The 21,538-nt window shown below is 55.1% G+C and overlaps 1 protein-coding gene across 3 annotated transcripts in view; it reads right to left on the bottom strand.

Moving 5' to 3' along the window:
* The window catches only part of Pacsin2 (protein kinase C and casein kinase substrate in neurons 2), a 113,221-nt gene that overhangs the window by 7,831 nt on the left and 83,852 nt on the right, over nt 1-21,538 (bottom strand). For 2 of the 3 annotated variants that reach the window (XM_026394313.2, XM_026394311.2), the window contains exons 2-7: nt 20,503-20,641; nt 11,060-11,216; nt 9,094-9,329; nt 7,808-7,963; nt 3,835-4,010; nt 1,643-1,763 (exon numbers count right to left, since the gene is read on the bottom strand). In XM_026394313.2, the coding sequence (XP_026250098.1) occupies nt 1,643-1,763; nt 3,835-4,010; nt 7,808-7,963; nt 9,094-9,329; nt 11,060-11,216; nt 20,503-20,562 (906 nt within the window). In that variant the 5' untranslated portion in view covers nt 20,563-20,641. The remainder of the gene's footprint in view (nt 1-1,642; nt 1,764-3,834; nt 4,011-7,807; nt 7,964-9,093; nt 9,330-11,059; nt 11,217-20,502; nt 20,642-21,538) is intronic. The other variant, XM_026394314.2, reaches the window with a different exon arrangement.

The raw sequence follows: 21,538 nt of genomic DNA, 5'->3' as shown, positions 1-21,538 counted from the left end.
TTCAAATCCAGATTGCCTTGTTTATTAATTACTCTCCCAACCAAATGCTCAGCTGGAACCTCACTGTTCCTTACAGAGACCTCTGAATATAAGCCCATCTTGCCTGGGTGGCTTCCAAAGGCTGATGGGATTGGCATCAAGTGATTTTGGAAGGAGGTCCAGCAGCTAACAGCCCTGACACAAAGGGGCATCAATTGTTCTGCCACAGAGCAGGGGCATCCCCCGCCCCCAGGGTCGAGCTGGGTGACACACACCACGGGGGGTTGGGCAAGCCATGAGTTAATCATAAATCAGACTTACTTCATCCTGGTGGCATGAAAAGCAAAAGCAAATAACTTCATTAGAGAAAAGAAAAGCAGTCTGGTGCCAATGGCAGATGTGTGCCCAGCGAGCACGGGGACAGGGAACCCACGGGCTCTGGCCAGGACACCTCTCCAGGGAGACAGTCTGTCAGATATTCCTCCCTCAGTTCCCCTCTTGATATTAACGGGCATCTCTGAGGGACACAGAAGAATCCCACTGTTGTTGCTTCCAACAACAGTGTCCCAGGCCACTGGAGGAGCAGCACCACTGTGGGCTGAACGCCAAACAGTGCCCAGACTCCAGCTCACACTTCCTCCCAGGGGGCTGCCAGGGGAGGGGAGGCTGCCTGTCCCCTCCAGGGCCACCTGCACTTGAGGGCTGGCCCCTACTAACCCCAAAGCCTCTTAGAAGGGGCACAGCCTGCTCTGCAGCTCTGCTGGGCAGGTGGGAAGAGCTCAGCCCCAGGGGCCCCACCCTGGCACTTGGAGATACCGTGTGAAAGTCCAGAGACAGAAGCACAGGGCGAGGTCGGACCCCAGTGCAGACTGAGAAGGGACCGTGTGTGGTGGCCCTGGCTTTTCCAAGGGCCATGGGGGAGGTGGCATTTGGCATTCTCCAGTGCCAACTTTCAGGGACCAGAGTCGAGCCCATAACCCAGCAGGACCAGGTCACCGCCCCACCACTCCAGGTTGTCATTCCCATCTCACATTCGGGAAACTGAGCCACACGAGGGCAAGTGGCTCGTTCACCCCACGGCTGCAACACGGTGAGTTAGGAGGCAAGAGAGTCAGAGAGCCTCCCCAGCGCACAGGGACGTGGCTGACACCATGGGCTAGGCCTGCCACAAGGAGGGGCTCGCCCTCTTTCAGGGAACGGGGTGGCAGGACTTCTGGCCACTGCCTTCTATGCTACCATCACCCAAGTTCCCCAGGCCCTGGGGTTTGTGATGTAAAGACCCTGGAAGGCTCATCCCACAGACGGGAGGCTAGGAGAGGGAGGGTGCCCAATGCAGGGAGGCCAGGGAACACTGTGGCTGCTGCCCTCCCAGCCAACCCTGGAGGAAGGGGCAGGACAGGAGGTCCCGTGTGTCCTTGCAGCTGTGGGAACAGCAGCAGGAAGGGAGTGCCAGTAGTCAGCACGTGACAGTCAATGTCCCTACCTTGCCCCATCCCTCGAGACTCAGAAGGCCTTCAGTATTGCCTGTGGCACCTGGGACCAAACCTGGTCCGTACCATAGCCACCCACGAAGGCTGCCTAATAACCAGGACTAATGCTGACAGAGTCTGGCCATGGGTCCAGGTCCCCTCCTGGGAGATGGGGTAACGCAGCCTCCTCTTACCTCAAACTGTGGCCAGTTCATGGCCATGCCAGGCCCGTGATTGGCTCGGAACCACCTCAGGTCCTCCACTGCATCAGCAGCTTTGATGCTCTGTTCCAAGTCCCGGTAAATGGTTTTGTAGCTAAATCAGAGAAAGCAGCACGGTGCTGTGGGACATGGGGCCGGCCACCACTCCCCCCACCCAGTGCCAGCTGCAGCAGGTCCCCAGGTCTCGTAGCCAGCATGAGTCGATTTCCCAGTGGTTCAGGAGTGCCCTCCCCGGTAGGCGAAGGCTGCTGTCTGTCACATGCACAGATGGGGACAACCACCCACCACAGCTTGCTTCCAACAAACGACGGTGGATCAGAGCAGAAGGCAGGCAGTGAGCCTCGCTCCGGGTCAGATGGCACTCATGGGCTGTGCGGGCACCACTGTGCGGTTGCATTGGGGCACATTGAGGGGAGGGAGCGGCAACTGGAGAGTGCCAAAAGCCCCCTGCCCCATGGCCCTCAGAAAGCTGCTGGTTAGCAGAGTGCAAAGGCAGTCCAGTCCGAAGGCCGCTTGAGAGGCAGGACATGCCCACTGCACCATGGGGCCTTGCTCTGATCACTCCAGGAAGCAAGAGCCAGGGTGGTCAGGGCTGGACCTGGTATTTTCACTCATAATCTGCGTCGCTGGCAAGTTAGTCCCCTTCTCTGGGCCTTCATTTCCTCTGTTAAGCAGGCATGTCGCCCTCTGTTAAGGATCGAGTTTGTCCTCTAATAAAGACACATTGGAGTCCTAGTCCCAGGATCTCTAAATTTGACCTGATTGAAAACAGGGTCTTAATAGATGTAAGCAAGTTCAAACGAGAACATTAAGACCCCCAATAAGGGCTGGGCTTGGCAGCCCACACCTGTAATCCCAGCTGCTTGGGGGGCAGTGGCAGGAAGACTGCGAGTTCAAAGCCAGCCTCAGCAACTCAGTGAGACCCTGTCTCTAAATAAAATACAAAATTGGGCTGGAGATGTGGCTCAGTGGTCGAGTGCCCTCGAGTTCAATTCCCAGCACAATCAATCAATCAATCAATAAAGACTGATGTTCTTTTAAAAGGAGGAATTTGGACTAGATACAGAAGGAAGGTGACATGATGACACAGGCATGGAGAGAAGACCAGGAGGCCTAGAGTGATGTGGTCAGAAGCTGATGAAGCTAAGGATTCTGGCAGACACCAGGAGATGGAAGAGGTGGGAAGGATCTGCCCTGGAGGAAGTGTGGCACAACCGACACCTTGATTTTGGACTTCTGGCCTCCAGAACTGTCAGGTGATAAACACCTCCAGTTTTCAAGCCACTAAAATTTTGGAACTGTTACAGCAGCCCTAGGATGCAACTGGCCACCTCACCCAGTGGCTTGGAAGACAGGGAGTCAAGATGCGCACACCTGGCTGCAGTCTGAGGTTAATCACATATGAGGCAGAGATGACCCCACGTGCAGAGAGAAGGACACACCCACTCCCCTGGCCTGACAGGTCACTTAACCCTTATCCACCATGTCCTTATCAACAAGACAGGGACAGTGCTGTGTACTTTTCACGGCTGTCATGAAGATTAATTGCATGGTGGCAGGTTGGCTATACAATAATTGTTGTTTTTCTTTTTTTTAAATGAAGAAGATAACAAGGAGAATGTAATTTCCTATAAACAGATCTTGACCTCTGATTTCTGTCTTAATGGCTCTGTTAGATGAATGATGAAAGTAGAACTCTTTCAATGCCCCAGGAAGTCTGGAGTTCTGACCAAAGACAAGGAGGGCCCAGGAGAGACGTCATAGATCCCGTGTCACAGTTCAGAACCAAGCCTTGAGGGGTCTGAGCCTTCCCAGGAGGTCTAGGACCCCTGTGAAGGGGAGTGGACAGCAAGGGTGAGAGGACCTCATGAGGGACCTCAGCATGAGCCTGTCCAGAGACAGGGGACACCCAGCCTGGAAAACATGGGACTCGCGTCCAGGGGGAAATCAGACCCCCAGCTGCGCTGATCACAGCTATGGCCCCTTCCTGCCCAGAAGCACAAGGTGCTGGCTGGCAGTGCTGCAGAGGGGCTTGGCACGAGGGACCCTGGGCTCAGGGCTGCAGTGGGAGGCCTCTGGCTGCCACTGCCCCCAGGCCTGCAGCACGGCACCCGAGTTCCACTCCCCAGCAACTCCCCTGTGTTTTCCAGCAGAAGGAAACTTACCCAGCCACGTTTGACAGGTCCAGGTGCTTCTGAACCTCTAGCATAACCTCCCGGAAGAAGCGCAGCCGCTTCTCCTCAAACTGCTGGCACTGCTCGAACACCTGCTCCATGTTCTCCATGTACTGGGGAGTGCCCTGGTCCAGCTCCTTCAGGGCCTTCTCATACTTCTCTTTGGTCTAAATGAAAACCCAGGCATAAGAAGATGTTCATTTCCTTTCCATTCACCCCACCTGCCGGGTAGCTTCTCAGGCCCACAGGATTTCAAACCCAAAGGGCAGGAGCTCTCAGACGGATTTCAAGCTCAAGTCCCAGTCGCCCTGCTTCTGTGCACCTGCCCTGCTTCTCACTGGAGTGAGGCCCAGGCAGACAGACACAGGCGAAGCAGGGGTCACTCCAGAGCTCAGTGTGCATGATGCCACCCGTGCCACACACCTGTCCCTTTTGCCTTTGGGAAGGGCCACCCTGCAGCCTTGGCCCTGGTGCCCAGCAGCAATGGCTCAGTGAGTCACCACAGAAACAAAGTCACAGCTCTAAGTGCCACAGAGGGCTGGGGCTGAACCCCAGAGCTCTTTTGTTTCCTGGAGCCTTACTTTCATTAGCAAAAAATGGGCACACTCCCCACCTCACAGAGTGCAAACAACAGGCGCAAAGGCGCTGAAGCAGGCACTTGCAAGGTCTCATCCCTTGTCCCCCACACCGCTGCTCTTTTCCAGACGGTCCTGAGAAGGGGTTTCATCCCTATCTCAAGAGCACCCAGGGACAGCTAGAAAACATGTGAGGCTCCTGCCTGGCAGGCAGGTGTTTGGGGATAGTGGCTTCGTCCACAGACTCCACTCTCTCCCCACCACACCATGCTGGCCCACTGCTCTGCTGGCCAGGGCATTTTGCTTTCTGGTGGCAGCCCCCTGGCATGAAGGGAGGCATAGCAGGGCTGGGGCCATCTCTCGCCTGCAGGGTTCTCTACCATGAGACCCTGAGAAACAAGGGGGTAGCCAGGGGCTCCACCTGGGAACTTTGCTTTGGTCTCCCTTGTTCATGTGTGGGGCCTTCTGGGGAAGGACTGAGTCCTCCCAAGCCTGCAGGCCTCTGAGGCACCTTCTCTGCTCCCCCAGGACACTGAGTCTGCCCTGCCAGCCTTGCCCATCCTGCTCCCTTCCCAGTCACCCTTTGCTGATTCAGGGGCTGGGATACCCACCCCTCTGTATTCCGAAGAGAACCCAGGGGTCATCTACCTGTAAGCTACATCCCCAGCCCTTTTTAAATTTTGAAATGGGGTCTAAGTTGCCCAGGCTCACCTCAAATTTGCAATCTTCCTGCCTCAGCCTCCCAGTAGCTGGGATTAGAGGTGTGCACCACCATGTCTAGCAGAGGTCCCTCTTCTTGAAGCCTCTCCCCATCTTCTGGGGGCAGGTCCCACCCATCCCCTCGGGCCTGCTCCTCCCTGGCCCCTCTCCTGGCATCTGTGGTTCCTCACTTCTGTTCTGAGCTCTCAAAGGTGGCCATGCGTGGGTCCTCCAAGAACACAGGAGAAGGTCATCCCTGCCAGGGCTGGGGGATGCTCAGCAGGAAGACAGTTCCACAGCCACTGTGGTTATTCCCCGTCTCCATCAGCTCTGCCTGCACCCGCTGCCCAGGGAGCCCTGTGTGGAGCCCAGTGTGGAGTCCCGGCTCTGACACAGGACACGCAGGGCAGTGGGCTCAAGCACCCAGGTTGTGGGGCAGGAGCTAGAAACAGGTGGCTTCCCGGGAGCCCCTGGAGTGCAGTCGGTGCTCCCACCCCTGGACTCGGCCTGTTCCCAGGCTGTGCTGATGGTGCTGAGCCCCGCTTCTCCCCCAGCGCAGCCCATGTGCTAAGCTGGGGTCCTCATGATTCAGGAGACCTACAGGCAGAGCTCGCAGGAAGTTCCCAGTGAATATTCACTGACTGCATGGAGAGGCAGCCCTCGCCCTCTGGGGCACTGGAGTATTCTGGCACCAAACGCAAGAGCTTCCTCTCTGATGGACACTGCCCAATGCAATCTCTGCCTGGCCGCTACACAAACCCAAGTCCTTGTGCAACCAGTCAATGCTGGCGTTTTCAAGGGTCCGGGGAACTGGGCTCTCCGCAGGACTCAAAGGCTATAAGAACCTCCAAGGCATCTATATCACTAGCAGAACAGAGGTGGGGAGGCCCCAGGAGGAAACCCCCTACCGACACTGCACCTCTGTTGTGCAGAAGCGTGGCTTTGATGTGTCTGTGAAACATGAAAGCACCCCACAACCGATCCACAAGAAGAGGTTCCGTCTTCTTCCAGGCGCCCTCGCCCTCGAGCGCACCTAATTCCATCCTGGCCAGGGTGGAGCGCTCCTTGGCTTGTTTCTTCCCGGCCCCTTCCCTTTTACTTCTCTTTCTTTCTTTGCCTTCTTTCCTTTTCTCTCCCTCCCTCTCTCCCTCCCTCCTTCCTTCCTTTCTTTCTCTCTCTTTCTTTCTTTCTTTCTTTCTGGAGGGTACCAGGGATTGAACTCAAGGGCACTCGACCCCTGAGCCACATCCCCAGCCCTATTTTATATTTATTTAGAGACAGGGTCTCACCAAGTGGCTTAGGGGCTTGCTTAATTGCTGAGGCTGGCTTTGAACTCGTGATCCTCCTGCCTCAGCCTCCAGAGCCATGGGGATTACAGGTATGTACCATGGTGCCTGGTGGGTTGTTTCATCCCCAAGCCCTTTTTCATATTTTATTTAGAGACAGGGTCTCGCTAAGTTGTTTAGGGCCTTGTTAAATTGCTGAGGCTCGTTTTGAATTTGTGATCCGCCTATCTCAGCCTCCCAAGACATTGGGATTACAGGCGTGTGCCAGTGTACCCTGCTCCTTGACTTAAAACCTAGGGGCACCCCCCACATTCAGCATGTAGGCTCAGGTCCCTCATTTAATCCCACAGGAAGGCACCTGGAGTGCTTCAAAACCCCCTAATTCCTGGCCCCACCCCAGCAATGGAGGCCAGAGGCGCTGCTCCCCAAAGGGACTCTGACATTTGATGGACTCTCACAGGGTCACGCTTCCTCCCCAGCAGGGGAGTAGTGTGGAAAGACACTGGCCCCGGGGTCAAAACCCCTGCTCCTCAGCCACTGGGCAACATATGACTTCAACTCTGGCCTTGGCTGCCTCTCTCACAATGCACATGTGCCACTTCCCAATCCACAGGGCATGGTGACGCTTGACTCAGGCCTGGCAATCAGCCCATGACTCCTGCTGCTCCGTGTAGCCTCCAGTTCTGTGTGTGGAGCACAACCCTCTCTAGCTCCAGCCCATCTGCTCCTGCAAAGCCAGGTCTGGCCAGACCCCTGAGGCAGCTTGTCAGCAGAGCGTCCTCCAGCCAGCTCCTCACCGCAGAGCAGAGGAAGCAGGGCATGGACAAGGGGCTGGCCCCTCACTTACAAGAAACTTCAAAATTAAACATGCTGCCTAGTTTTTAGACTCCTGTGATTCCAGGATCTTCCAGGAAGAATCACACCCAGGATCTGTGGGGCACTTCAGTTTACAGAGCACTTTTACAAAATCATCTCCTGTCATCTCCTCACTCACCCCTGGAGGCAGAAATTTCTTTTACAGGGAAACAGAAGCATGCCCAGGATTTCAAATTGCCTGGGCACCGACTGTCTCCTCATCAAAGGAGACTACCTGCTGCCCAGGCTCCCACAGCCTCTGCCGTGCTCTCTCGGGCCTGGCACTGCCATGAATGCAGGACAGCTCCACCCCTCTCCCAGCCCTCAATTTCCTATGGGCTCCAAGATACACCCGCCCCCTGGGCACCTCCTTCCCTCCTGCTGCCCAGCACTTGGCTCTGCCCCTCGCCTGGGGCAGGCACCACAGTGGAAGTAATAAGGTCAGTACCCAGAGGGAAGGAAGTGTTTCTCGTTGTTTATCTCTACACCCACCCAGCCAACCAAGCAACTGCAAAAGGCTTACTACGTGACAGATACGGTGCAGTTTACCTTCAGTACATCTTGCTTGCATTTTTCTACCTTGTCTTGCAATTTCTTGAGCTGCTCAGGGTTGAGGGATGGATCTGCTTTGCTGTTGGCCTCTCGGGAGATGGCCAGCTTCTCTTCCTTGCATGCTGCATGGTGGGCTTTCTTTGCTGCTTCTACCTACAAGGAGAATGAGTTCTGAAGGCCTTGTTGTTGAAAGTCCAGGATCCTCACCAGAGGTCACACAGACTTGGGCGTGTGTCTGCTGCTGAGCCAAGGCACAAGGAAGCACAGGTTCCATGCACTCTACTTCCAAAACAGGACCACCAAGAAAGCAGGCAAGAGCCAAGGAACACCAGGGGGCCGACAGACTCACAAATGGCTGGAGCAAGTCAGCTGAGCGGACATGGAGCACCAGGGAGGAGGCATGGCTATCCAAGGCCAGTGCATGCCAGGCAGGGAAGTTCCAAAGGGGCTATCTTGTGGGCGAGTAAGCAGGCTGTGTGTGTTGGTGGGGAGGAGGACGCACATGCTGCCGCCTGTGATTCCACACGCACTCGCACGGAGGTGTCAAAGTGCGGGTCCCTGGTGCGCTCCAGAGCCCTAGGTTCACTTTAGAGAAAAAGAGGCATTCGGAGCATCGGCCTTGTGAGAGAGGAAACAGTTCCACTGTGAATAGGCCCAGGGGTGAGAAGGAAAAGAAAGATGGCTGTAAAAACCCAGAGACTGGAGGCATTTTCTGAACAATTATGAGAGGGCAGGCAGCACAGCTCCTGAGAAAAGCCACTTGGAGAAGGAGGTGTGCCCAGCAGGGAGGGGGCCCAGGCTGTAGCGGGGTGCAGGGCACAGCTGCAGGCTGGGGTGGCTGAGGTCGGCCTCCAGCTAGCAGGGGCCTGAACAGACTCCGTGACCGGTTGCTCATTTTAGAAAATGGAATATCAGTACCCTCTGCAAATTTAGGAGAAAAACCCAAGCAAAAGAATAACAAAAGTCAGTCCTTTCTACTGTTAGGGGGTGAGAGCTCTCGCTCTGAGCTCCACCACTAATATACAGTTCCTAGCCTGTTTCCAAGTCGGGCTGGTAGGGATTACATTTAAAGAATGTTCATTAAGCACTTGTGTCTGCGATCTGGGTAAATGTCAGTCACTCAGACTCTGGGCTAAGGGGTGGCTTTTCCTCTACCATCTGTGGCCTCCCATGGCTAAGGCAGCAGCACGAGCTCCTGGGAGTGTGGGCAGGAGAGAGCCCTGGTGGTGGGGTGGCCAGCAGGACAGAGGTCAAGCCAGCAGTGGCCTGCGGGAGAAAGGCACCTCTTTCAGCTTCTTGGCCCAGGGCTTCTGGGCCTTCCGGAAGCCGTCCTCGGCTTCCTTGGTCTCCTTGAAGCCTCCCATCATCTGCTTGTGAAAGGCCTCCTTCTGCCAGTTCTTGATCTTCTCGAAGTCCTCGTTCATCAGCGAGGCCTTCACTTCCAGGTGCAGCTCGCTCACCCGCTCCGCCTCAGACATGACTGCCATCCAGGCCCTCTCCACCGTTCCATACTGGGGCCCTGGCATGGGACAAGAACTGGGTTACTTGGTCGCAGCTGGTGTCGGGGATTTCCTGTCACCCTGCAGCTGTTCATATGGGAACAGCCTGGCCCACACGCATTTCCTTTTTTTAAGGCAATGAGCTCTTTAAAAATGCAAATTTCTATACTTTGGAGGCATTAATTTGCTTACAGATGGTCAGAGAAGGGGAGGCTTTCTGAAATGGGTCCCCCTCTATCCCAGGCTGCTCTGTACCCACCATACCCACACCTGACAGTGGGGCTCTCAGGCAGCCCCTGGCCAGCGCTGTGGCTGTCAGCCTCCCAGGCAGGCTCCCAGCCCGGAGCAGCAGCCAGAATGCTGGGATGGAGGCCCGTCTCCTTGGCAGGACCAATCCTGTCCCTGGAGGAGGAGGGAGGAGGGGAGGTAGGCCAGCAGGAGACAGTCCCAGGGGGCTACACCACCTCAGCGGCTCCTTGCTGCTCTGGTCCACAATGCTCAGGAAGGAAACTTAAATCTGGTCTGTCACTTTTGATAAGGGGACCCGGCAGGGGAAGAGCAGAGCTATGACAAAGCTGAGGGTAAAAATGAGACCCTGGCCAGGTCCTTGAGGTATTCACAAGGAGTAGCAGTGACCGGGCCAAGAAATGACAGAGGAGTGGGGCACACAACTCATGCTTGGGAACAGCAGAAGAACCATTAATCCCTTGGGATTGCATAATGAGGGGACTGCAAAATGAGCAGCCTGCTGTCTGAGTCACAGTGCCCTCCAGACACCCAGGCGAGGGAGGACGCTGACAGCGGTGGAAAGGCAGCAGAGGGCTGCCACTGGCCGAGGGAGGTCTCCCCCGCCCAGGGCTACGTGCCTCTCTACAACCTGAGCTCCGAACCCGAGTTCTGAGCCAGCAAGCCTGCGTGTGTCCTGCAGGTGACAAGGGCTAGAACAGGGATATTTGCAAAGAACAGTCTGGAGTCCCCAAGGAAAGGGGACAAAAGCTCACACGCCCTGTGCCAGGCTGTGCTGTAAGCCCCTTAAATGACCTGTTTCGGCATCCAGGGAAGGAACAGGCACCTGGTCAAGGCAGGGCTGAACCCATGCCCAGGGGCTTGCCTTCCCTGTTTGGCTCCTCTGAGGTCAGCTGGCCCTGGGAGAGCCTACCCCAAGCACTCCCGAGAAGCTCCCCTACGCTGTGTCCCTCCTAGGAACTCAATCAAGCCCCACCCCTAAGCTGGGAAGTGGGCTCCACCCTCACAGTGGCATCTGTGGACACAGATGTTGGTAGGGAGGGCAAAGGGACAAAAGTCCACCATGTGACACTGTAGTCACTCCCTTTAAGACTCCCAGCTACAAAGCCAGCCAGTTGTCACCATCTAGCCTGATCTGGGCTTAGAAATGAACAGCTCTGGTGTGAGAAAGCAAGACTCTGAGCAGAGCGCCTGCAGGTGACAGGAACTTCCTCACAAGTCAGCACCACAGCTGTTCCGAGCTGGCCATCAAGGCGGAGTGCCTGCGGACGCCCGGTTTGGAACAGGAGGCTCAAGGGCTATTTGCAAAGAGCAGTTCAGAGTCCCCAAGGAAAAGGGACAAAAGCTCATGCAGTGGGCGAAAGGCTCCCACCAGCCCCGTGAAAATCACAGCCGCAGAAATGTAAGGTATCCTGCTGCCCAGATCTTGGGAGACACAGGTCAGAGAGCGCGGAGCATTCCCCAGAGCCCCGGTGAGCGCCTGGCGCGGGGCCAGCCTCCCTACCCTTCTCCACGAGCTGCTTCCACCGCCGAGCCCACTCGGTAAGCTGCTGCGCGTAGGCCTTCTCAATGCGGGCACGCTCATGCAGGCAGCTCATGAGGTCGCTGCATAGGCGGTGGCCATCGTCAATCCGCTTCACCGTCCGCTTGTAGTTCCCAACCTAGGAGACAGAGCCTTGCTGTGGGGCGGACGCCCAGCCAGCTGTTCACCTGCCAGCCCCTTGCTGCCTACAGGGCAAGCCACCAGGCCGGGATCCCCCTCCCCAGTCTGAAAGACACCCTGCATGCTGGACAACAGCCTCCCTGCCTGTACTACCACAGGGGGCGCAATTCAGGAAACCAGAGCTCCTCAGTACACTGCAGCCAGGTGCTGGGCAGAAAGCCACCTGTGGCCCGGGAGGGAGGCAGACGGAGGGGCCAGGGACGGCTTCCCAGACTAGGTGACTTGTAAGTAAACCTGCTCTGATGTCATTACATGCTGGATTATCACTTGCCAGTTTTAGTAATAAAGCCATTTCCCCCTTACTGAGCACCTAGCTTCAGCCAGGCACCAGACTAGGAAGTGCACACCTCCAACCACTGCCACCTACTACCAAGTAGGAACAACCACCTCTTTTTCAGATAAGCAAACCAGGCTGAGATCTCAAAGCTGCAGCAGCTGGGCTGGAGCTAAAGGTAGGTTTTCCAGTGGCTGCAGAAGGACAGACTCCCGCTAAGTTTAATTCTTATCTGCTTTGTCAAGGGCAAGGTGAGTTTTGACTGCTTATTTTACATATGAAAGGAGAAACTAGCTCATCTAAATTAGAAATAATAAAACTATAATTGAAATAGCCTTAATGTCTAATTTGGGGTGAAAATCAAAATATTTAATATTTCATCCTTTGAGTCACTGACCTGCAAGGGTATAGGGCAGCTGACCCTGGAGCACCCAGAGGAAATGACAAAAGCAAGGATCTATTATATTCTCATTCTTTTTTCTTCCACTGTCTTAAAAAATCCATCTTGCCTTTTCTAACAGTCTCTGCCTGGCTGACCACCAGGATGTTCTCTGTTCAGGGCCAGCCTGGAAGCTCCTAGAGGACAGGATGGACACATGCCTTTTCTGTGCGGGGTGGCCACGGCACCCCTGAGTCTCTCCCTTCCTAAGCTGGGTTAGCCAGTGGAGGAGGAGGGCGTGGGTGGGTGGGTGGGTGGGTGGGTCTGCGGTGAGACTTTGCAGAGGAACAGCCCCTGGGCCCTGCGCACAGATGGCAAGGGGAGAGAAAAGGGCTGTGGCGCCTTGAGAAGGACTGTCCCCTGAGGCCGGCGCTCTAAACAGGCTGGGATGACCCCTGCCCAGCACAGAACCCCCACAGGTAATTTGCCTGGGCAGCTTCTCCAGAGGACCGCCTGATTTCCAGCCTATCTGCTTCGGCAAGGGAGCAGATCTGCCCCCCCCCCCTTGTGCCTAGTCCTTCCCTCCACAGACGCCCCTCCTCCCAGGTGTGGCCTGGTGGAAACCCCTCAGCAAGGCCAGCAGCTCAGCCAGACACACATGATCTACACATGAGCTGTGGCTCCAAACTTCAGCAGGCCCTTTCCCAAGGCAAAACCAAGTGTTTTCACAACCAATTAGAAGTGTACCTGTTTTTCCTAAAATGGGGCCTTGTTATCATTTTGACACTTACAGCCCGATGAAAAAACAAACAAACCCTGATTAAACACAGCTCAGTACTGCTGAGCTGGAGGCAAGAGGAGAAAAGATAATCACAGGCCTAGGCAGCCTCCACGGTTGCCATGGAGCTGGGATGCAGAGTGGCTTCTCATCTCCTGCTGCGAGCAGTTCTCACACAGGCAGGAGCTGACCATCACAGCAGGCGGTGGGCTCTCCAAAAGCCCTGGAGGAAGGGATTTCCCCACAAGCCAAGCTTTGATAGGTTCATCAGCACACAGTGCAACTAGGAACACCCGAAGGCAGTCACAGGTGGGAAGGCTTTCTCAGCCAGTACACACTCCTGGCTTCAGTGCAAGCTATCGGTGGTCCTAGAGGTGGCTGAGGAAACTGTGCTGGCCTTGGGGCCACCACTGGAGCCACAATGAGAGAGTGCATAGAGCCACTAGGCGGTGCACAGACCCCGCTCCTCTCTCCACTGTATGCCAACAAGGCTCATCCCAAGAACCCCAAATTTGCACCCTACTAAGACCACTTGCTAGGATGCCCTTGATTTTACCTTGAGAACAATCATGTCACTTAACCTGTGACCGTGTGTGGAAGTACCACAGCTGTCTTCTCCACCCTGGTGAGGAGGTTCAAAGTAAGCCAGCTGCGCTAAGCCTCCTCCCAGGCAAGCCCCACAGTCGGACAGTACACCCAAGGCTGAGAAAGGTGGTCGAGCAGTTCTAGTGCCCTCTCTGCAGGCTTGGAGGACAAGGGTGAAAGATGACTCTTTCAGGGATTCCTAATTACAGTCCTACAGATGGTTACAAGAGGGCTAAATACCTTCTGAAAACTCACGCACTTACGGGCCGCCTGCCCTCTGGCTCTCACAAGGAGAGCAGCGCTGATCTGGCCCTGCCCCAAACGTGTGACCTTGAATCTCCTCTCTGCATTTCTGCCCCTTCAGCTGAAAGGCGGGGTCCAAGCTGAGCCTGGGAGAGCAGGGCACCAGTAGGCACTTCCACTGCAGGCTGGCAGCTCCCCACCCGGCCCTCACTTGACTCAACCTGGCCTCTGGTTCCCATTCAATCATCTTGTCCACTCAGCCTGGGGGGAAGGGGGGGGGAGGCGAGGCTTGGATGACTCCAAGCCTTCACAGTTCTGGGATCTCAATTGAGCCGGATCTGCCACCACGGCATTCCTAACTCTCAACCTCTGAGGGTCTGGCTGGACTAGACTTGTTAAATAAAAGGCCTCAGGTTATTCCATTGCCTGTGCCTCTGAGCTCTCAGCAACTCTCAACACCCTCTGGCTTAACAAACATCTGCGAAGCAGGGACAAGAGAGGTGCAGGAATGTAATGGAGAACAAACTGTCACCACCCTCGTGGGATTGAGGGCCAGATGAACAACAAGTACAGATGGGAAGGGGACTCTGGTGGTCAGGGCAGCCCAGAGGAGTGAGCACCGCCAGCGCAGCCTGAGTGCACACATCTCCCTCTGTGTGCCTCCTGTACCCCGGTCCCCTTGCATGGGCTGTGCTGTAAGATATATTAAAATGTAGGCTGCAAGGGAAGACTTGCAGCTTTCCTTCTCTCCATCCTCCAGGCTAGGCACACATAGGGCACTCCACAGTGTCTTCTCGGTACCCAAATAGCGCAGAGGCTGGGATTCTGTTCCACGGAGGAGGGGACCAAAGAGTTGCTGAGAGCTCAGAGGCACAGGCAATGGAATAACCTGAGGCCTTTTATTTAACAAGTCTAGTCCAGGGAGTCCCACCAGCTTTTGCCCACTGGTGTCCCAGGCAGGCTGCAGGGTTCAGGACGGAGTCCCTTTTCCCCAGGGTGGTGCTCTGCAGATTCTGCATCCTATACTTACCTGCAGGGTCTCCCCTGGTCAAAGCACAGGGCTCCCCATCTCAGGCAACCTTCTGACTTCCCATTCCAAGCCCTCCTCTGAATCCTCCTTTCCAAATAGGGGTGACAACTGATTTTGGAGTTGTGAAATTTGTCATGCATGCTTAAAGACACTAAGGGTTATGTTTAGAAAACTGTGCTCTCTGAATCCTTGTTTTTATGAGATCCTCAAATTCCTGTCTCCAACTTTCCTTCCACCCGACCCTACGATCCCGATGTGTCCTAAGCCTTCACCTGGGTGCTCCCCTGAAACACCATCCCAGACAACACCAAACCTCACTGGGGCCCCATCTGCAAAACAGGGTGATGCTCTTTACCTTGCAGCACCTGAGAGGGTCTGGTTTGGGCCTGCTGCTACAGCCATGGCTTCACCAACAGCCTCGTGTCCAGCCCACCTGGAGCTGGATCTGCAAGTTCCTGGCTGACTTTGACCCAGCACTACTACTGCTATTTCCCTGGGACCTCCTTCAGTCAACTCTGGGTGCTTGGCTCCTGCCCCCACTGGCTGGCCCCACCCTCTGTTCCAGGATCTGCTGTTCATCAGGTGAAAGGGGGAAGAAGATAAGGCTCCCCATCCTGCAAAGGGAGCCCGTCCTTTGATAGTTTTAAACAAAACCCCCAGATTTCCACAACTTCAAAGATCAACTAAGTCATCCATCTTTAATCAAAATGTTCAAGATGACAAACTAGAAAGTGGATGAACTAGTAACCCAGAAACTTCAACTTGCAGATCCTGAGTCCAAAGGCAGAACACGTAAAAGAAACCCTGTCGAGAGGAAGGATGTTTAAACAAAGCTATTTTGAGCCAAACTCCTTCCTCCTGAGCCAGGTTTGCTGTGCCCAGTGCCTGCGGGGCATGTGGTGCCCAGGAGCCCACCCCTGCACTGTCCCGCCCAGGTGCTTACGCAGACAGTACACCCCAGACCTGCGAGCAGTCACCCCGACACTCCCCTATACCTCCTGGTCTCCTGGGCAGAAATGTACAACTTCACTTGTCCTTCAGTCAACTGCCCGGCAAACAGCAGAAGCATGATCCATGGCTGTGGAGGGGCTGGACTGTCGTCGTCTTCATGATCCCTTGCACCCAAGCGAGGTGCCACAGGGGATGGCAAGATCCTTTTCCTGGGTAAGTGCTTGCAGAAGGCCAGCTGCTCTCAGCAGAAACCCAGAAGCATCCCCCAACTAACCACAGAAGAAGGCAGGAACAATCCTGGAGACACCAGGGACGGGGCCAGCCCCTAAGGTACAAAGCCAAACCCTCTGGTAGGGAATCACCACTGGGAGTTCCTCCAGGAACACCTGCCCCTGCACCCTCCCAGTTCCCTTGTCCCTGACCTCAGTCTCCCTCTACCCTGGCCCTGGACCCCTGAGCTTGATGTCTGTCTACTTATGACTCCCGCCACCCTAAACCCCTAGCCCAGCTGACTGCACCTGGGTACCTCCACCCCACCCTGCCAGCCCAAACCAACAACGGAGCCAAGCTACTACAGTGTCATTGAGCCTAAAGGCCTCTCCCACTCTAAACTCTACTGGTTAGAAAGGGAAATGTCTCTCCAACCCCTTAAACAGTTACTTCCAAACCATTGAAACCCAGGGAGAAAAGAAAGTTCTTCTTCAGAGAAGTGGTGTCCCAATGGCACAACCCTGAAGTGTTGGGTTCTCAGGAGGCAAGTACAGAGCCACTCTAACCCTGTGGACAGCCAGGAGGCTGCCCGCACCTAGGAAGGTCTACTTCCGCCACCACTCCTATCACCACGTGCCAGGCTCACACACACCACTGAGGGCCCAGGTAAGAGGAAAACTGGCGCTGCAGAGGCCTCTTGGGTTCAGAAGCCCCTTGGGACCCTGGCTCTGCCCTGATACCAGAGGCTTTGGATTCAACATGCTGATCAGTGCTGCTGGTCCAGTGCCAGTCAGCACCAGCGTGTGGGGCACCTGGCACGGGCAGCTGGTCCCGATTCAGGTGCAGGCCACCCTGGTTGTGGAGTCTACCCTGTGGGAATGCACCCTGAAAACTACCTTTCCTTTCCCCCACTAAAAGCACGACTCGATTCTCCCTAGCACTAGCAATGAGTGAATGCACAGGCTCAAGAGGGCTGCAAACGGGGCACGTGGAGGGCCCAAGCCAAAACCACACCCACAGAATCCATGCTCCGGGTAGCAGCTAAAATGAACCATCTGGCTGGTTCTCAACTCTTACTGGGCAGCTAGGTGAAGGGGACTGGCACCAGCCATGCCTGCTCTACCCTGTGGTGTCCACCCTGCATGCAGTGAGCTGTCTGGAGGTCCAGTGGCTGCCTGCTAGAACTGGCCCGTTCTGCACCTGAACCCAGGCTCCCGCAGAGGACACACTGGGCTCAGCAGGGAGAGAGCTCTTGGGAGGACCTTCAGTATCTCCCTGTCCCACACCCAGTGGTAGGCACTGGCATCACAAGCCAACAGGTCCACCCTGCTCCTGCTGCACCACAGGACAGCAGCCAAGGCCAGGTGCAGCAGGGTGCTAAAGGCTACCAAGCACACACTGATAAGCCAGCCTGGTGCTGCACACCTACAATCCCAGCTCTACAAGTTCAAGGACAGCCTGGGTAACCCGACAAGACCTTGCTCAACATAAAACAAAACCCGCTGGGGTGCGGCTCAGTTCTGGGGTAGAGCACTTGCCCAGCAGGTGAGAGGCCCTGGGTTCATTCTCAGCACCACCACAATAACAAAAAAACAAAACCAGAAAAACAGAAGGAACCCAGGGCACTGATGCTAGCTGTGGACTCTACGAGGATGGAAACTGTCCCTGTCGTATTCACCTCAGGGACATGTCCCAAGCTCAGGTCTGGCACACGATGAGTGCTCAACTCATACAGGCTCACCTGAACGACCAAGAAGTATAAAGGAAGCCTGGAGAAAACCCAGAATCCCCATCCAAAAACCCCTTGGCTGGACAGAGCGCGCAGCACCGGCTGAGTTCTGCTCTAACATCAAAATCCCAGCCAACGCCCGGCGCTGATGTTTGGATGCTGTCAGAGGCAACCAGCCACGGTTCATATGTATGTCTTCTGAACTGTAAAATCACAGAGGAATTTTCAGAAGGTTTAATTCTGAAAATTCTGTAAGTCATGAGGTCCAGAACCAGACAAATCAGGCCATGACAAGGGCAGCCCCAGAGTCTAGGAGCCCAGCTCCCTTCAGGACACCACCTCACCATCTGGACCAAGGACCAAAGTGGAGACATTCACCCACCAGAGAAGTGCAGGATCTTAGGAAAACCACATTATCTCATTGGCTGAAACAAACTTCACAAGAACACAACTTACTCCTAAAAAGCTAGGGACAGAGCTCTGAAGAGCAGGTCACAGCAGCCTGTCTAGCAGTCCCAGAGTGACCAAAGGCCATCAGCAGCAATGTGACTCTCCTAGAAATATGAAGAACCTTAAATAAAGACTGTGCACTTGCCAACAAGTGCAGCATGCTTACGCTGCATGTGTCACATCAGGCAGGGTAAAGAGTCTGTCGAGGAAAAAGGAAGAGGGTGTCATGTGCCTTGTGAGGCTCTTCGTAGAAGTTCTCAGTAATCATTATGACCGACCTGGGAAGCAGGGCCCAGCAATGCCACGGAACTGCTTGGGAAGCCAGTCAGGCTTTCTCACCTCTCTGAGCCCACAGAGGACCCTGCTGTGTTCACGAGTGGCCACCACTGCAGAGGACAACTCCCTTCTGGCAGAGGCTCCGGAGGCTACGAGTGGAGGGAGCCCTGTGCCCAAATCCCAGCTCCACACCTTTTCCCTACAGGAACTCGGCAGTCCTAAACTACTCTGAGCCTGGGTTTTCCCACCTGTAAAGAGGCAGCTGCAGCCTTGGAAGGACTGCAGGGCCTGGTGCAGTGAAAACCAACCAAGAGCCCTGGTTTCCATTTCTAAACATCTTGAAGCTTAACATGCCCTCAGAAAAGGTCACAGATCAAAAGTACACCACCCATGTGTACAAGCTTGATGCGCCCTGCCTGGGACACGACAGGGCCAGGGGGTCACCGCTCTCTAGGAGCAGGCAGCCCAGGGCCACCCCAACCCAGCTGGTGCTCCGAGTCGGCAGGCAGGGCCTTCTGCTGGACCCACACAGCCTCCAACTAGGACCATTTTAGTCCCTCTGTCTGCTTTATCCATGCTGTGTCCCCAAGGTCCAGAAGAGGGCGTGGTGCCTAGCAGGTCTCTATAAATGCTTAGAGAAAGAGTGATTTCTGCTCAGTGTTATTTAAGTACATATCTTATTCCAAATATCTGTCTGCATCTCGAGAGCAGTCCTAACACACCACCCAGTTTGGCTTCATCCTTTCAGATCAACTCGCACCCCCGGCCACTCCTCCCTCAGTCGGGCTCTCTGCTAAGTCCCAGACTGTCATATGAGAAACACGTCCTTGCTGGCAGGGAGTTCATAGTACAGATGAAGAAGCAAGCAGTGACCATACAACATGCGGGATGAGCAGGCACGAAGGCTGCCTACGCTGGCCAGGAATGGTCCAGGGAGGCCTCCTGGAGGAAGTGCTCCCTGGGAAGGACACAGAGGTCCGGTTGGAAGAAAGAGCCCTTCATGTGCTCGTGCTCCAGGAAGCAGCTCTTTGAGACAGGCTGCTACTTTGCTCAGGCTGACCTTGAACTCCTGGGCTCATTCGATCCCCCTGCCTCAGCCCCCGGAATGCAGGGACTGTGCACATACCACCGCACCAGGCTCAGGTCATACTCATCCTGGAATGAAGGATTTAGTCCAAAGTCCACTGGGGCCTTTCACTGGAACAGGAAAGGAGAGTACAAATGATGGACATCTGAGCCCCTTGGCTCAAACCCCGGGCTTCTGAGATTTCCCGTCCCCATCAAATCATAACGTAGACGTGTTCGACTTGCCACAAACTGACACCCTGTTTCTTGCTGTCCCTGGCCAACACCAGGACATCAGCCTCAACTTCCATCACCAGAGCGCCTGTGTCAGGAGGGCGCCCGTGCAGTGCTGATGGCTGTCCCACTTTATCTGGCAGTCTTCCCTGGGGACCAGTATCCACCTTTACAGATAAAGACCCTGAGGCTCGGATGAGCCACTTGCCCAAAGTCACACAGTCACACAGCTGTGGCGGCTTAGCTGGAACCCACGCCCAGGTCTTTTCCACTGCAGGGCGCTGCTTTTTTCCATGAAGTCGACAGCTGCCAAGAAGCTCCAGGGGTCTTGCCCCAGGGACAACAGGAGATCAAGAGCTGACTTTTAGGCTGGGGGTGTAGCTCAGTGTACAGCACTTGCCTCCCACGTGCAGGGCCCTGGGTCCCCTCCCCAGCACCACCCGAACAACACAATTGACTTTCCTTTCATCAGTGGGCAGGAAAAGTGAGTGGGGCTCAGGAAGAATGGCTTCTGGAACAAAACACAACACAAACATTCACACTGCAGCCAGGAAGGGAGTTCCTCACAGGCACAGGGCAGCAGGCAGATGCTGCATCGGGCTCAAGGGCAGTGTGGTCAGTCCTCTGGCCACTTGCCTGCACCCTGCAGCATGATGTCACATCACAGCTGTCTGTGTCTCCATACCAACAAAAGTAAAGCTGCCTCAGGCTAAGTTGGGTCATCAGCCTATGTTGCTCCTGGTCACAAAATTGCAAAGCAGAAAAGGAAACATCTAGAATGGAAAAGGTCCCCAACCTCTTCAGCTACCCGACTCCCAGCAGGACCAGCATCACCTCCCTGCGAGTGGAGGTGAGCCTGAACTGGCCAACAGCAAACACCGCCCCTTCCCTGCTGCCATCCAGACCTGACCACAAGTGCCTGGCGGCCTCTGGGTGTGTTCATCTCATCATCTCGACCAACACACAGGCTGCCAGGACTGAGGCCGGGCTCTGCATCACCAGCAGGGTGCCAGGCTTTACCTCCCAGAAGCTGTCACTGGACACCTCCACGCCCACGGAGTCATCATAGGGAACAGACATCTCTCTAAAGGGTGAGGCAGCAGCAGTGAGCTCCCAGACTCAGGGGTCAGCTTCAGATGCTCAAGATCAGCAGACACACCTAAGGAGGAAAAGCACAGGTCACTGCAATTTCCCATTCTCAAGGAAAAAAGGAAGTCACCCCATCCAGAACTTCCATGCTCTCCACTACCCATCCACACAGGCTGAAAGGTTTCCGTTGGGTAAGAAAAAGAAAGTCGTGAACGTAAGCAGCTCTGGGCACTGGCCTATGTGCACAAGCTCCTCCATCTGTCTCCATGTTATCGAGGAAACCTCAACATCTTCCTGAAAAGCTTAAAGAACTCTCTGAAGAACAGTCCGTGTTCTCAGATCAACACGATTGACACCCTGGCTGAATAACCTTCCCCATCCCTCAAGGAAAGGACAGAGATCATGTATGGAGAATATGTGGAAGTGAGCAGGGCCCCTGGGTCAGGACTGCCCCAGCCCATCCTAACCATCTGGAGGGGCGAGGACTGGATGAAACCTGGGTGGACACAGGCCCACCTTCAACACCTGACCTCATTCTCCAGAGTTTCCACCACATTCCGCTTTGGCTAAGCATTGATCCCACTCCCCATCTTGATGGACTCGGCCAGAGAAAGCCCAATTCACACCAGTTTAGTCTCGCACCCTCTGTGTGAGGCTTAACTAGAAAGAGAAAGACAAACCCACCATTTCTGAGTAATAGACTCAAGGCAGGCCCAGGCAAAGGGCAATCATTTCCCCTGCTAGCAGGAAGATGGAGGGCCCTCCACATTCATAGCACAGATGGATTTTCCAGGGCAACCTGCATGCAGCCAGGTGAGACAGTGACTTCCCGAGCTACAGGGCCAAGAGGCCAGTGCCTTAGCTTAGCAGTGGGAGGAGCTGGTCACAGCTATGCTCCTATAAGGTACAAGGCTTTGTTCTAGGTACCTCCCCTATGTCATCCATTAATCCTCACCATTTCTTGGGA

Source organism: Urocitellus parryii, chromosome 5 (assembly GCF_045843805.1).
Source record: "Urocitellus parryii isolate mUroPar1 chromosome 5, mUroPar1.hap1, whole genome shotgun sequence".
NCBI lineage: Eukaryota > Metazoa > Chordata > Mammalia > Rodentia > Sciuridae > Urocitellus > Urocitellus parryii.
Note: the sequence above shows the minus strand (reverse complement) of the source record. Positions and strands in the feature narration are given on the sequence as shown.